Source organism: Corythoichthys intestinalis, chromosome 17, assembly GCF_030265065.1.
Source record: "Corythoichthys intestinalis isolate RoL2023-P3 chromosome 17, ASM3026506v1, whole genome shotgun sequence".
Lineage (NCBI taxonomy): Eukaryota > Metazoa > Chordata > Actinopteri > Syngnathiformes > Syngnathidae > Corythoichthys > Corythoichthys intestinalis.
Genome location: NC_080411.1, coordinates 23,366,503 through 23,382,183, shown reverse-complemented (window position 1 = coordinate 23,382,183; position 15,681 = coordinate 23,366,503). Strand labels below are relative to the sequence as shown.

At 40.5% G+C, this 15,681-nt stretch overlaps 1 protein-coding gene across 3 annotated transcripts in view; it reads left to right on the top strand.

Annotated features, from left to right (window-relative positions):
* LOC130905114 (ephrin type-A receptor 5) overlaps window positions 1-15,681 on the top strand; it is a 130,722-nt gene that overhangs the window by 109,815 nt on the left and 5,226 nt on the right. For all 3 annotated transcript variants that reach the window (XR_009061034.1, XM_057818148.1, XM_057818147.1), the window contains exons 16-17: window positions 1,607-1,756; window positions 7,006-7,199. Coding sequence is in view for 2 of the 3 variants with exons in the window: in XM_057818148.1 (XP_057674131.1) it covers window positions 1,607-1,756; window positions 7,006-7,199 (344 nt within the window). In the remaining variant the exon portion in view is untranslated. The remainder of the gene's footprint in view (window positions 1-1,606; window positions 1,757-7,005; window positions 7,200-15,681) is intronic.

The window sequence follows — 15,681 nt, the reverse complement described above, 5'->3', positions numbered from 1 at the left end:
CCAGAGGGTCGCCCTGCCCTTTCCACCATTGTAGTGGGTTATTTTTCAGGAATAAAAAACTCACGATCTTTGTACCGCTCCACACTTCACACAAGCTCTGTCCCATACGAACAGATCTGGCTCCCTTCATCATTTCAAAGTCCGACTTTTGTTTTCCTGGGTGCGTTGAAAATTAATCGCTGCACGTCGCTGCCGTCGGTGCTCAAACTGTTCATTGTTTTAGCATGTTGCTTTGTTGCCACTACTAGTTTCGTTGTGGGCTGTGAAGAAAACTCTACGGAGCGTGCGTTACAGTGTTTTTTTTAGCTCTCGCATTGTTATGACACGCCCATGACGATCGGGTAATGACGGCGACTAGAAGCGGTTCTGCTGAAATGCATGGGAAGTTGAGGCAACCACGACTGTGAGTGGTGCTTGTCCATATTATATGCGTGCGGTCTCAAGCTAAGTGCGCTGTGTGATGAATGACACAAGCGCAGCATGTGAAGTAAAAGCTAATTCAGCTAAATTATCATATTAAGCAATGCATTGAACTAGGCATTAGAAGCCGATTCTTGTGCTCACGATAGCCGAACTCTATCTCTACTATCAGTTCGTTGAAAATGTAATGGCTAATTACGGTCGAATGTTAAGTTTACTATCGATACAGCTGTATCTCTCACCTGTAAAACCGGATATCCGGTCGTATCGGTTTATCGTTCTCAAGCTTACTATATACACACAACCCTGCAGAGTTCTCAGCCATGCTGATGATATCTAATGTACAACTACAGCAAGCACTCAAAAACTATTAAAAGTCTCTTTGTGTCAAATATGCATTGCAATGGAAAAACTGCTGCTTTTAATAACTAGCAAAGCAGTTTCCCCACAAACTGACAAACCAATCCATCAACAACAAAATCTGATTAGTCAGTCTCACTCTTTAACCATGACCCTTAAATTCATATGCACAGAACGGCATGCAACGCCAAGCTACACGTTGTATTTGATCAAATTTTAATCTACCTAAGTTAAATATTTTTGATCTAATTAAAGAAGTCACATGTTACCGCCCTCTAATGGTAGATCATTAAAAACAAATCCAATAAACAATAGTCACTTGCCGTTTTTGAATTTTATTTTACTAACACAATTTTCAAACAGATTTTGAAATAACTGAAAATGACCTTTACCAAAATAAAAATAAATAGCAACAAAACATAAGAAATCAAGCATTTAATTGTTTGTAACATGTGTGACTGTGTTGGTGTCTCGTGAGAGGGGCGGAGGAGAAGCATGCTGATCGACATAGGATAGGGACGTAAATGGAGGCGGGTGCAGACGCCAGTGCACTGCTTATGTGCGTGCACTGCTTACGTGCGTGTACAACGCGAAAGGGAAAAGTAGTACAATAAGTGTGCACAAAAATATACCCAAAAAATAGACAAAGAAAATATAATATGTTAATTCCAAATATCGATACTTTTGCTTGGGGATCGATACATAAAACTTAACGCGCTGGATCGAAATATCGATATTTAGGTCTCGATCCGCCCATCACTAGTAAGAATTCAACTAGTTTACAGTATTTTTATTCCTCACTTCATTTTCTTGCATGCTGTTGTAGGGTGGAAAGATTCCTATTCGCTGGACAGCTCCCGAGGCGATCGCATACAGAAAGTTCACCTCAGCAAGCGACGTGTGGAGTTACGGCATAGTCATGTGGGAAGTGATGTCATACGGAGAGCGGCCCTACTGGGAGATGTCCAATCAAGATGTAAGTGTTATCATGTTTTTTTTAGGGCCCGAGCACTAGGCGTGCGAAGGCCCTATTGTTTTGCAAAGGATTATTGTTATTAGTATTATTATTATTTCTTTCTTCTCCTCGGCCAATGAAAATGGCCAATTTGGAGGCTCAGTGGCGTCCCCTTGAAATTTTAAAATTGGCCTATAACATTAGGGTTTGTTTGCGTAGAGCGATGAAATTTGGGGAGTCTATACCTGCTCCAAAAAAGCATTGGCACCCATATTCCAAACTCAACAGGAAATCTGTTATTTTGGATCGAATCTGAATTTTTTATTGATTTAAAGGGTGCACATTTGAGACCTTTACTCCAAGGAAGTTAGTTGGATCGTCTTCAAAATTGGTGAGACTGTTCAGGAGACATATGAGATCTTAAGTTTTTAAAATGGTGCGTTTTCATTCATGGGTCTGACCTGGGCGTGGTGCCAAAGTCGGCCATTTTTTCGGCAAAATGACAATTTCAGTAAATGACTAATAGCTGCTTGACACAACGTTCAATCGTTTTCATATCTGGCATGTATGTGCCCTTAACACGAGTGCATTGAAATATATCCATTAGGCCTAGCGCCCCCTATTGGGAACAGGAAATGCCTTTTTTATCAGACAGGCTCCTCCCCCAGGGAAAAAAAATCTATTGACCTCAAACCTGCATCAAGGGAGCTTTAAGACATGTGTTCAGTAGCCTGATGAAAAATATTGAGCTTTCGTTGAACCTTAGGGGTCCAAACAGGAAAGTGAAAATGACCTTCAACAATTTGTCTCGCCAAAAAATTTGAACAGTCATAACACTGCAGATATACAACATATCTGCGCCAAACTTCCCGTGCTTGTTGAGAGTCATACTCTGACGGGCCCTGTAGGGGTCATTTGCATCAACCCTACAGCGCCAACTAGTGGTGACAAAGGAGTTTTAAAAAAGGCCTCTCCTATTTTTTTCATCATAGAGCAATGAAATTTGGAGAGTCGATACCTTATGCAAAACTGCTCCAAAAAGTCTCTTGCATCCATATTCCAAATCTAACAGGAAATCGGATAATTTGGATCGAATGTGAAATTTTTATCGATTTATAGTACAGTTTATATTTGGAGGTCTTAACATGCACGAAAACTGACCAAATTTTGCATGTACATGCAGCTTTGCATTAATTTAGATAATCTCGCGATGTTACGAAAAACCCTAACAAAATGGCTCAGTGGCGCCCCCTTGAATTGAGGCAAGTTTCGAGCAAGTTAGGTTCTCATGAGATTATGAGAGGGGGACAATCTGCCTCAACCCTGACCTCCGTGCCGTCCCAGTTTGCGTGACGTCCGAGTTGCGCCAAACTGCCAGGGCCCATTCAGTCCTGCTTGCAGGCCTAGTTTTGTTTTGTTTTTTAACCGGTCCTGTTCAGCTGCTTGACAGACACGAAGAATGGTAATCAGACTGTCCTATTGGTCTGAACAGTTTTAGTGTGTCACATGTAGGGTTGGGCATCGAGCATCGATGGGAACCGGTTCTAACACTCCGATGCTCCCGGAATCGTTCGGATTTTTAAAATTTCGATTCCTTGGTTCGATACCCTGACCGCCGCACGAAAAAAAAAAGCTCGAGTTCAAAGACTATTATTTATATACAAGTTAAAATTACTATGAGAAGTTGATCAAATTTAAAACATCGTTGAGAAGTTATAGAAATAAGTACTATAATTGTAGGCAAAATGAACTCAATACAAAAACTATGCAATTTTTTTTGACCCTGCATTTTTTTTTTACCCTGCCTCTTAAAAAAAATCAGAATCGAGAATCGTTCGGAACCGGAATCGAAACGTGGAATCGGAACCAGAATCGCTAAATTTTAAACGATGCCCAACCCTAGTCACATGAGAGTATGATGTACTCCATTGTGATTATTCATTGTGTTTATTAGGAGAATGCAGCTAGCAGGAAGTGGTTATGGGGGGACAGAAAGGAAAATAGAAAAGGAGAGAGAGAAGAGAAGAACAGACAACAACAAGAAAAGACAACAACAAGAAATACATTCAACGCCTACGCTAACTATGAATATAGTAGTGCTATCATTTGCTAATTGTATCTCTGGTTGACACCTTATGGGGGGCCTGATGACTGAGAAAATGGAGAGGGAGAGAGTCCGGAAGAGATGTGATTAGGTGGGGTGTAGCATGCAAAAATCAGCAATGTGAGGTGTACAACCCAGTTTTATGTGAATCGCTTGTAAGTGTGGATATGTTGACATCCTATTCTATGCTGCCTGATCGCTAATCCCGGCACCGATAGTTTCTCTACTTCAGTGTGCCTAATTGCACCCAGTCATGCGTGGATCCCATCAGATGTGTGATATTCCTGCAAGCAAGTGGGAAAAACAAAAAAGTGGGGCGGCCAAGGGGAGTGAGCCAGCGCAGTCCATCATACCCCGGGATCCTGGGTGGTCCCTCAATCAATCTGCGCTCCCTTTGACCGGCCTTCAGGGAAGGGATGAAGGGAACCCGCTTGCCTGGCACGGCCAGACTGTTCTCCCTGTATTTTTCAAACACTGAGAGAAAAGTCTGGGACCCAGCCCATTAACGGCCTCTCGAGCAGGTACAAAATCAGTCGACAAATGAGATTTGTTTATTTGCGTGACGTGTTCTTTACGAGCAACGTCACTCTTGCGCGTCCAAAGTAGTCTCCACAACAACACAGATGGTGAACAGCAGAGTCGAGAATATGTTCCAATCCACGGTAAAATCAGTTTTAAATTACCAAAAACACATCGACACGAGTCATTGACAACAGTCTGTCTCGCGCTAGCCATGTTGAATAAACTCCGCTCTCCTCGTATGTTTACTTCCGCGCGCAAGTCCCTCGTCCTGCTCTCGTCGTTTTACTAATGTCACGTCTGCCCGTCGCTGATTGGTCCACTCCGCTGTCTGTTTGCTGTGGCTTGCTCCGCCCTGGAAATTGTATCCGCTGAATGGTGGCCGGACTCAATAGCTGGAACAGCGGTGAGTCTGGTGTACCAGGCAAGGAACTCGCCACCGTCCACCCAGTCCACCAGCCACCACCGCAACCCCCCAACCGACTCGGCACACCTCTGGACCACCATGGCCCGCTAGACCTGGGGCAGGACAGTCTTGACCCGGAGTGGGCGACACGCCGCCGACCCACCGGCACTCAGCCAGTGACCCGTGCTGGAGCCCATGGAGGATATCTGGGCAGAAAAGAGAGGGGAAGGTGGAAGCAGGAAAGCGCAAAGAAGCTGCCGCCGCGCGGGATAAGAGTTGCGATCCCCGCAACCCGCAGCCCAGACGAAGAGGAGGCCGCGCCCCGGTGGCCACGCCATAGAGGAGAAAGTGTGGCACCCACTTACTGCTTACTGTGGCTGCCAGGTCCCCGACTGGCAGCCATTACCCAGCACTGTGATGGGATTGTGTGGGGACGGTATTGCCGTGTAAGCATTAAAATAGGAGCGCCCGGCTGAGGGCAGTGGCACCGCTGCATGGAAGTTCTTCCCAGCTGCACATTCTGCTACCCCTCGACAGAATGTCATCATGTTTGTGTGTTACAAACAAGCTGGTGGAACTCAGTCGGAAATCCTTACATATTTATTTTACACTTACCTATGATCTCAAGCTTCAAAATCAGGTTATTCCAGTAGCAGTCGTATTATCTTTGTATTCTGCATGAGATATTTTTTGAAAACTGAGGTAGACAATAAGATACAGTTCAATGCATAGTTTGCAAATGTGAATAGCACAAGGTGATGGAGAATGGGACATATAGTGTCAAGCATGAATATCCTTTCCAGAGGCTGAATGAGGGTTCCTCTAGGAGGGTGTCCTCAGAAGCAATTATTGTCAATCTACTGCTGTCAAAGGATGACAATGAGAATGAATAGCTTTAACGGGAGCACAAAGCGAAATATTGTAGCTTGTGTAGAAAAAAAAGAGTGAAACGTGTGAATGAACACATAGTTGCAGAGCTAAGCAGAATGACGTGGGAGGGAATATCACACACATTTTAACGCGTTCTTGCTCCGTAGAGCTTCGATTTTATTTTAGCTGTGAACACCATGTTGGAGCAAATTACATTACATGTGGAGTGTTAGCGACCTAAATCACTTGCGAGTGAGTAGGAGAGCTAAAGCGCGTCAAAGGAGTCTGATCTTAAAAGTATTGTATGACCCAGCAGTCATCCTGATGAGCAAAAACTTCAATGGCATAGCATTTTGATGAGTTAGTGGGAAGCAAATACCCCACACGTTTTCTACCACCACACACAGACACACGTGCACACGCAGCCCTGCAGTGACCTCTTCATCCCCCTGCCTCAGGCCCCTCCCACCTCTTTTTGCTTATGAGGCTGTCTGTCTCTGAGAAGTACAGAGAGGGGGAGTAAGGGAGGATGAGAGGAGGGAAGTAGAGGAGAAGACGTTTGATGTTTAATTGAAAGCGTTATGCTGGATTTTCTCAGATCTGCACAAGAAATTGCAGCCTTTTTCACTCTTTCTGTAAGCGCTCTTCTCTCCCTCTCTCTTTCTATTTTTTGTTGTCTTTTGTCTCATTCAGTGTCTCTCTCCTATTTCTTTTTTCTTTCTTTGCTCCTCTACTTCTCTCCTTCCATGCTTTTCATCTTTATGTAGTTCTTCTGCCTCTTGGCATTCTGGCCTTCTTACTGCACACTCCCACGCACGTGTGTTTGAGTGCAATCGCGTCTGTTTTTTTGGGGTTTTTTTCTGAGGAGGGGGTTGATAAAAATTTGACACAAGTAGAAGCTGTCATGAACTCAACAGCCCAATTCCCTCTAGTGTCTTTGCACTACCAAAAGTAGGATGAGACCTCCTGCCTGCTTATGTTCCACTGCAGAATCAAACTCTGCAAGCCAAAATGTATTCGTGTTCACTGCTGCATCTTGCAAAAATGCTTAACTGGGCTAAGTAGTGTAGCTATAGCAGAACAGGGAAATGTTATGTTCATGAGTTTTTTTCATGTTAATCTGCAACACTGCAACATTGTATTCTAATTTCTGGAGTCTGTTCTCACAAGAGGATTTTGTTGGGTGTAATAAGCATCAGCTTGGCTGAAATTAATTTTGTGTTATTCAGTGTGTAAATACGACACATTTGGTGTTTCTCCTTTCATTTCCTCACACAACTATTTTCTTCTTTGAAGGAAATGTCCTTGGGTCTTGCCCTTCGTAAACACTCTCACAATTAACTTACGCCAAACTCAATTGCCATTTTGCAGGTCATAAAGGCGGTTGAAGAGAGCTATAGGTTACCCGGTCCAATGGATTGCCCTGAGGCTCTTTACCACCTCATGATGGACTGCTGGCAGCGAGAACGCAGCAACCGACCCAAATTTGATGAGATCGTATGTCTACTAGACAAACTCATCCGTAACCCCTGCTCGCTGAAAAATCTAGTCAACTCTTCACACAGGTAAGAACTTCACACTTATTAACATATACTGTCTGTACCATTGTACATAAATTTGAGAGCTGAAACCAGACACTTGGGTCAAAAATGCCAAACTTTACAGATATTTGAAATCTTGATGGAATTGTTTTATCCTTTAAACTTCAAAATCAAGATAGCAAAATGTGGGAAAATTCCAACGTTATGTTTGCCTTTCAAAAGTCTTTAGAAAGCATGTTTAATTTAAATTGAATTGCAGACTACTAAATTTATCATCAAAGGAAAATTGGTACTGCCACCATGCAGCCCAGATTATTGCACAACTTGTAATTTAGGAGTATTTCAGAACTGTTTTGTCAATGCTTAAGAAAGGTCTTACAAACACTCAATTAAACACAATTGTTGGATGCAACATTAAAGTCAATGTTTTGAAGTTGAGAGTTTAGTGAATTATTTTGAATATACACTCACCGGCCACTTTATTAGGTACACCATGCTAGTAACGGGTTGGACCCCCTTTTGCCTTCAGAACTGCCTCAATTCTTCATGGCATAGATTCAACAAGGTGCTGGAAGCATTCCTCAGAGAGTTTGGTCCATATTGACATGATGGCATCACACGGTGCAGATTTGTCGGCTGCACATCCATGATGCGAATCTCCCGTTCCGCCACATCCCAAAGATGCTCTTTTGGATTGGGATCTGGTGACTGTGGAGGCCATTTGAGTACAGTGAACTCATTGTCATGTTCAAGAAACCAGTCTGAGATGATTCCAGCTTTGACATGGCACATTATCCTGCTGAAAGTAGCCATCAGAAGTTGGGTACATTGTGGTCATACAGGGATGGACATGGTCAGCAACAATACTCAGGTAGGTTGCGGCGTTCCAACGATGCTCAATTGGTACCAAGGGTCCCAAAGAGTGCCAAGAAAATATTCCCCACACCATTACTCCACCACCACCAGCCGTTGATACAAGGCAGGATGGATCCATGCTTTCATGTTGTTGACGCCAAATTCTGACCCTACCATCCAAATGTCGCAGCAGAAATCGGGATTCATCAGACCAGGCAACGTTTTTCCAATCTTCTATTGTCCAATTTCGATGAGCTTGTGCAAAATGTAGCCTCAGTTTCCTGTTCTAAGCTGAAAGGAGTGGCACCCGGTGTGGTCTTCTGCTGCCCATCTGCCTCAAAGTTCGATGTACTGTGCGTTCAGAGGTGCTCTTCTGCCTACCTTGGTTGTAACGGGTGGTTATTTGAGTGACTGTTGCCTTTCTATCAGCTCGAACCAGTCTGGCCATTCTCCTCTGACTTCTGACATCAACAAGGCATTTCCACCCACAGAACTGCCGCTCACTGGATATTTTTTCTTTTGCGGACCATTCTCTGTAAAACCTAGAGATGGTTGTGCGTGAAAATCCCAGTAGATCAGCAGTTTCTGAAATACTCAGACCAGCCCTTCTGGCACCAACAACCATGCCACATTCAAAGTCACTCAAATCACCTTTCTTCCCCATATTGATGCTCGGTTTGAACTGCAGGAGATTGTCTTAAACCATGTATACATGCCTAAATGCACTGAGTCGCCGCCATGTGATTGGCTGATTAGAAATTAAGTGTTAACGAGCAGTTGGACAGGTGTACCTAATAAATTGGCCGGTGAGTGTATATTTGAATATATTAGAGCGACAGGCAGACATAAACAGAAAGAATAAAAATACCCATATAAAAATTAGGGGTGTTAAAAAAATTATTGAGATACATCGCAATAATACATCATGCAATTTTTGTATCAATTCAAAATCTGTCTGTATCGAGCCTTATAGGTGTGTTTTTGATTGAAATAAACCTATTCAGTGACTGTACTTCTACCCCAGTCCAGTAGTTGGCTGGAAGCCGCAGCATTGCCTTGTAGTCTTCTGAAGTAACAACATTAGACCAGGGGTCCCCAACCTTTTTTGCAACACGGACCGGTGTGATTTGGGTCTTTTTTTTCACGGACCGCTGTTCTGTCAAATTTGCACCCTTATAAAATTTTGCTCCCAAAGCTTTTGTGGTGGTGCAAAAGCCCTCTTTTCTATGTTGGACTCTCAATGTTATCCAGTGGTGCCAAAAAACTATTTACATCATAAACCTACATGTGCAACATGAAAATGGCGTAAATTAATGCTTAACGACACGGCGAAGTCGTTAAGGGACAGAGCTGCGTGCAATTGTTGTGTGCAGCTAACATGGAAAACGTAAGTTAATATTCCTTTGTTTAAACAAAGTTTGTGGTGTTTACTTTGGAATCGCTGTTTCGCGGCCATTTTTAAGTTACGCGCATGCAAAATTTGTCAGAACATGGGCAATGTGCGGCAGAAAAATACAGCAAATATAAAATAACATTTGTTTTTAGCCCCGTCGCGTTAAGTGCAGGGAAAATACAACTCACCCGCTGAATCAGTGGGAAGCCTGAGCTTGTTTCGTTGAGATGAGATGGTCCCATCAATGTTTGATGGGAGAGTGAGAGAAACCCACTTCACAAAGATACGATGTTGGAAATTGTAGTATTGGTTTTCAATGCCCTCCTAGCGATGTCAGGACATTCCGGAATGGCTTTAATCCAGAATATCGGTAGAGTTGTTGTCTCAAATGTACGTTTAAGGTCGCCGTCATTTGTGATCTCTACAAATTAGATCCTCCTGTAGTATAGACATGCTCAAATCACTCGGTTTATTCACTAACGGGTCACGAATCCACTCCTTTGCAGTTCGTGGGTCTTTAGTGATTGGGAAATAGCGTAGATTTTGTTTTCTTTGAGGTTGTATGCTCATCCTCTGGCTCATCAGGTGCCCTTTTGCCGATAAAAAATCTGTCCAAAGACGTCTGTTTTTCAGTCATTCTAGTGTAAGGGCTAATTATTTCCGGGAACAAATGTGATTCGCCCGCCCTACGCCAGACATTATTATCGAGGACAAGCGCACATACTGTAGATATACAAAACAAGATGTACTGCCAGCAGTCATGGATTTCTATGACGACATTCCATCCTGTAGTATTATATCTAGAGTAGATAGGGATAGTGGTGTGTTAAGGGGCACAGACAAGTGTTAATTTGGCCATTATGCTGTCGTTAATTAATTATTATTTCTTTAGCGGCCCGCTACCAAATGCGCCATTGACCGGTACCGGTCCGCGGCCCGGCGGGTAGAGACCCCTGCATTAGACTAATACCGAGAGGGATTGTTGTACGTCGCCCTCTAGTGGTTGCTCAGATTAGTCCTTTTGATCTTGCCACCGATGCTTGGAAGCCTAAGCTTCAAAGCGCTGCATGCGTCAGTCATCATTTAACTTGTTAAACAGGTGCTGTGACAACTCATTGTGTGTAAGTGAGCAGCTTGAGGTGACTTACTCAATGAAGCATTTGATAAACACAAGGATTTTTCTACTTTATTCTTGTTTAAAAATAATTCGGTGTCAGAGTAACATGTTTAAAACAAATGTAATAATTTTTACATTAATTATAAATAAAAAAGAAGTGCTTAAAACCATTTATTGAAATATATATGGCGGAAAACACTCAGGTGACTTGAAGTTCCGCTCTGAGACCCCCAATTTAGCCAACTTTCAAAATTGTCCGATATGCATGACATACATCATTGGAAAGCTTAAAATCTCAATTTTCTGTGGCAAGAATAATTTTGAACAGGAGGGCATTTTAAAAAATATAATGTTTTTTAAACAGCAAAACCATATCTGGAGGTGAGAGCACACGAGAGCATAATTACAGACGCCATGACTTTAACGAGACATTATCGCGTTTTGATCAGAAAACTCCATGTCGCATGTATCACTAAGTGTCAAGACACAGCTGTGAATGGCCACAGCTGGATTTTTTTTTTTTGATTGTATGGGTGAAACATGGTAATATAACAAGGGTCGCGATGTAGAAATCGCAGACATCAAGGAGTGGTCGAGATTTTCTTTTTCATATATTTACCCTTTTAAACATTTTTAAAAAAATTTTTTGGATTGGATTATTTATCATCCAGCATTTTGGCGAAAATGCGACAGTAACAAAAACAAATAAAACTAGGCGATAGTTATGAGATCGATATTCGTGACTTTTTTACAGATGCCATTTTTTTCTTTGTGACATAATTTGTTTAAAAGTTTAGAATATGCGAGTGAATAATTTTTTAAAGTCGTTTTTTTTTTTCAAACGAAATATGAGACATCAATCAATGATTCTAAGCTAAAAACAACAGACATTTTGAATAATAAGTATTATTAATTACCTTCGTTTTAAGGCTGGGTTGAAAAAAAAACGGTTGCGCAACGTCTGTAAACAAGGGTTTTCAGTCTAAAACGGACAAATTAAAAATAGTTCGGGAGCTTAATGTGCCATGAATCTGCTATGGCAGCATATAGACATGTTGTTCTATCAAACACCACAGTTGGTTTGCCTTAAAATACAGCAGTTTCTTTTAAAGAGAAGTGCAAGAGCAGAAACTGCTTTTTCAGTCTTGTCTGTGTTTTCCGCCAAATGTATATTTATACATCAATGTTTTTTTTTTAATTATACTTTGGGAAAAAAACATATCTTATTATTTTATGGGGGGAGCACTACTTTGCGGCTTTTCACTTATCACGGCAGGTTTTCACTTATCAAGGTTGGTTCTGGTCCCCCATTAACCGCGAAAAAACAAGGGATCACTGTACAAATATTGCAATAATCATAGTATCGGGATTAATATCAATCAAATCGAATAGTGACTGGTGAATCGTGATACGAATCGTATCGCCAGATATGAGGCAATACACAAACCCTAACCCTAGTAAATATGAATTAAAACATTTATGAATCGACTTTGTCAATGGAATCATATGCCCTTACGGTGTCTTCATTCAGTGAAGCAGCTAACATAAAGTGAGTCCCAAATAAAATTTTGCACTATTATACTTATAGTCACTCTCCCATAATACCGTATATTCCTTTTAAATGCAGTGAATAAATTACAGTGATTTTTTTGAAATTATTTTTTCATTAACTTTCTACTTTGCGGGCTTCAATTAAAAGCATGTACATGAAGTGAAGCTCTGCTGTGTAACATTTTCTCTACCTTCCTATTCCTTTACATTTTCCGTCTATAGAGAATTAAAATGTGAATTAAACTCATCATCATTCAGATTAAATGTAAATAGAGTCTCTTGAATTCATGTGTGGCTGCATAATTAAATCACTTTGGACAAAGACTGCAATTGCTTTATGATGGTGCGGGAAAAGAGCAAAGGCATAAATGAAATAGATTTTCCTAATAATAAGCAATAGTTTCAATTGTTTTCTGTGGGTGTCTTGGTTTTCAAAGCATTCTAACATCCAATTAGTTAGTTTTACATTAGTGTATAATGGCATTAAAGAGTTTGTAATGGTGATATTTAGTCCTCATTTTCTTTGAAGAGGCTGATCATTTCTACAAAGAGAAACACACATAATAAGTAAATTCCCTATGTAACAACCAATGCAATAGTGGTTGACAGTTCAAAGGAGCTCGAGCTAGGCCAGACCTTCTGCATAATGATGCTCCTATTAGCTAGCTGTAGTGTGGAAAATGTTGTTTGCAAGCTTCAACGTTTGAATTTCAAAGCTTGGTGTTCTCTCTTTGTTGGTATGGAGAATGACCTGAAAAATATAATGTATTCTTTGGAAGGCGTGGACAGTATTTTTATCTTTGAATCACAGTGCATTATTAGCTTAATGAAGGCTATATTTTGTGTCACATCAAGTGCAGGAAATGTGCTTAAATGCTCATTTTGTTGTGAATGTATATTAGTTTATAGATGCTCCTTAGCCAAAACAAATTAAACAATATTTTACCTGATAAAGTAGAATAATTTTGTTATCCATGATGATTTTTACTATTTACAATGTGAGAAAAATAGGTTCATTTATAGGGATTTTTTTAAATTGGTTTTATTGGTTGAATGTTAGGTTTTTTTGTTTACGGCACTTCTAAGATAAGCCAAGTTAATAAATAATAATAATTTATTATACTATTTTTATTGTTATTTTAATAATAATTTTATTTGATTAATCATACATTTAAGATTAATTGGCGAAATGTATTCAATAAAATAACAACCTTTATTTCCAGACCCACCTCACTATACACCACACTGCCCAAATTTGAATAAACTTAAGAAAAAATCCATATACTGCAGTGGCGTCGTAAATATGATGATAAATCTGTCCGTTTCCCCTTACTTCATAGAGTAAGGTAGAGCACCCCTTCCGTGCGTCGCTATCCCATATTCAGATAGAAGAATGCCCACATCTCTGTAAATCCAGTCTGTGTTTACCCTGTGATATTGTTAGCGGTCGGTACTACCTTTTTTTTTCGCAGTCGGTCTATGCGCACGTCTTACTTTTGTTGTTTTGCGGTCAAAAGTTACATCCCAGTTGTAAAATAACGCTGCTACTTAGCTGCTGCTAGCTAGTTAGTCTGAAATGCATCGTGCAGGTCTTAGTAGAGTTAAGCATGCACACTTTTTACCACTATCTTTTGGGTAACTTCTGCAGCATCAGCTGTGTTTATGACTTTACACATAGATGAGTACAGGAGCTGAGCTCATTCACGTATGATTATCATCAGTGGATAGTCATAATAATAACACCGTGACCTTTTCAGGGTTGATTAGTAAAGTTTATTGCTTCATCAATGGGGTTGGGACCTTCATTTATGTTGCATTGAATGGTGTGTGTGGTGTGTTGGAGGTGTGTCCAAACTTTTGGCATGCACTGTATGTATGTATGTATGCATGTTACGTATTATATTTGAATATATGTTTGTGTACATGTGTGTAAGACAAATAAGCATGACCGAGATATTAATTAAATTCAAGTAATTAGTAGCATTTTTCAGAGTTTGAAATCACAGGAATTTTTTGTCACATATGTGCCCAAAATGTAACATGTGCAATTTACAAATATTTGGGAACAAACAATTACTGTGTTGTGAGTGAAAGTCATGGCATTAGCCTCTATGATTTTAGCTGTTTGTGAAGTTTTGTGCTTGTACGATACGTTCACTTACATCCTGTGTAACTCTTGGGGACTAAGCCTTAAAACCTAGTGACGCCCCTGATATATTGTATACGCTCACCTGACTATAAGCCGGAGTTGTCCGTGTCTCAATATGGGAGATGTACAGTACATACAAATATAATGCAAATGTTTGATTGACCAAAAACATCTTTATTAACCAAATCAACACGCCAAGTTGTGTCATGCTCATTCTGGCCTGCCCCGCTGGGGAGTCACTCACCACTTACATTCCTAACTTTAAAAAAACAAGTTTACATTTATGTTAAAAAAAAAAAAAAAAAAAAAATCCACTTTACCTTCCTTTCTAAGTTTAAAACATCTAATATACTCAGGGCTAACGGCTATCAGTGCTAGCTATAGCAGCTTTTTTTGTGGCACTCTGTGGCTATCCTTCCTCTTTAAAAAAACAAAAAACAAAGTCAAAACACGTGGTGCTGGCAGATGGCACCAATATACGACCGAAAGTATTATTTTTGTACATTTCATATGGCCTAAGACCAATTCAAAACCAAATTATCAAAGCGATAGGTTTCTCAATACTATTTTATGTCATACCTAGGGTTGGGCATCGAGCATCGATGGGATCCGGGACAAACACTTTGAATTTTTTAATTTCGATTCCAAGTTTTGATGCCCTGACCGCCGACCGGAAAAAAATAGCCGCCGAACACCACGAAGAGGCAGCCACATGAAGAGTAGCTCCGTTATTAGCAAATCAAATAAACTGGCTAATATAATTTATTACAAAATCGGGCTGTTTCGTTTCACATAAATGACAACAAAGTAACAGAATAAACACACTGAAATGATATCAGACCCTCCGTTAAAACGTGCAAATTTACAGATTTTGTTTCATCAAGGGTTCCCAATGATGTGTAGTTTAGAGGAGGTGTGTAGTGTCTGTACACATCGTTTTCTTTTCCAACTAATGTTCTTTTTGCCTGCTGCTTCCAGTAAGTCACCACTAGGGGAAGCCAAGCGCACATAGCAAAACCAAAGAAAAAATCCGGGGGAAAGAGTCAGTGGTTACAATATTGACATCTTGTGTACGGATGAACAATACAGTTTTTAAAGAAATCAAACTTATAAAGTAGTCAACTTAAGATCAAGTGAGAGAACACTCCCCACCATCTGCAAGATGTCAGCCTTTAACTTATAGAAATACCACCTAAAGCAAATGATGCAATACAATAAATGGCTGCAGCATAAGACACTCTAAAATATAGGCAAAAGAATATGTGTAAATATTTTCCCCGTGAGCTTATGAAAGTGCACTCCTGTAGAAATAAACTTCATCATATTGAAGTTCAAAGACTGATATTTATATACAAGTTAAAAATAGCCCTGTGAAGAATTTAATATAAACTATGCCATTTTTTTCCCCTGCCTATTAAAAGAATCGGAATGGGGAATAGTT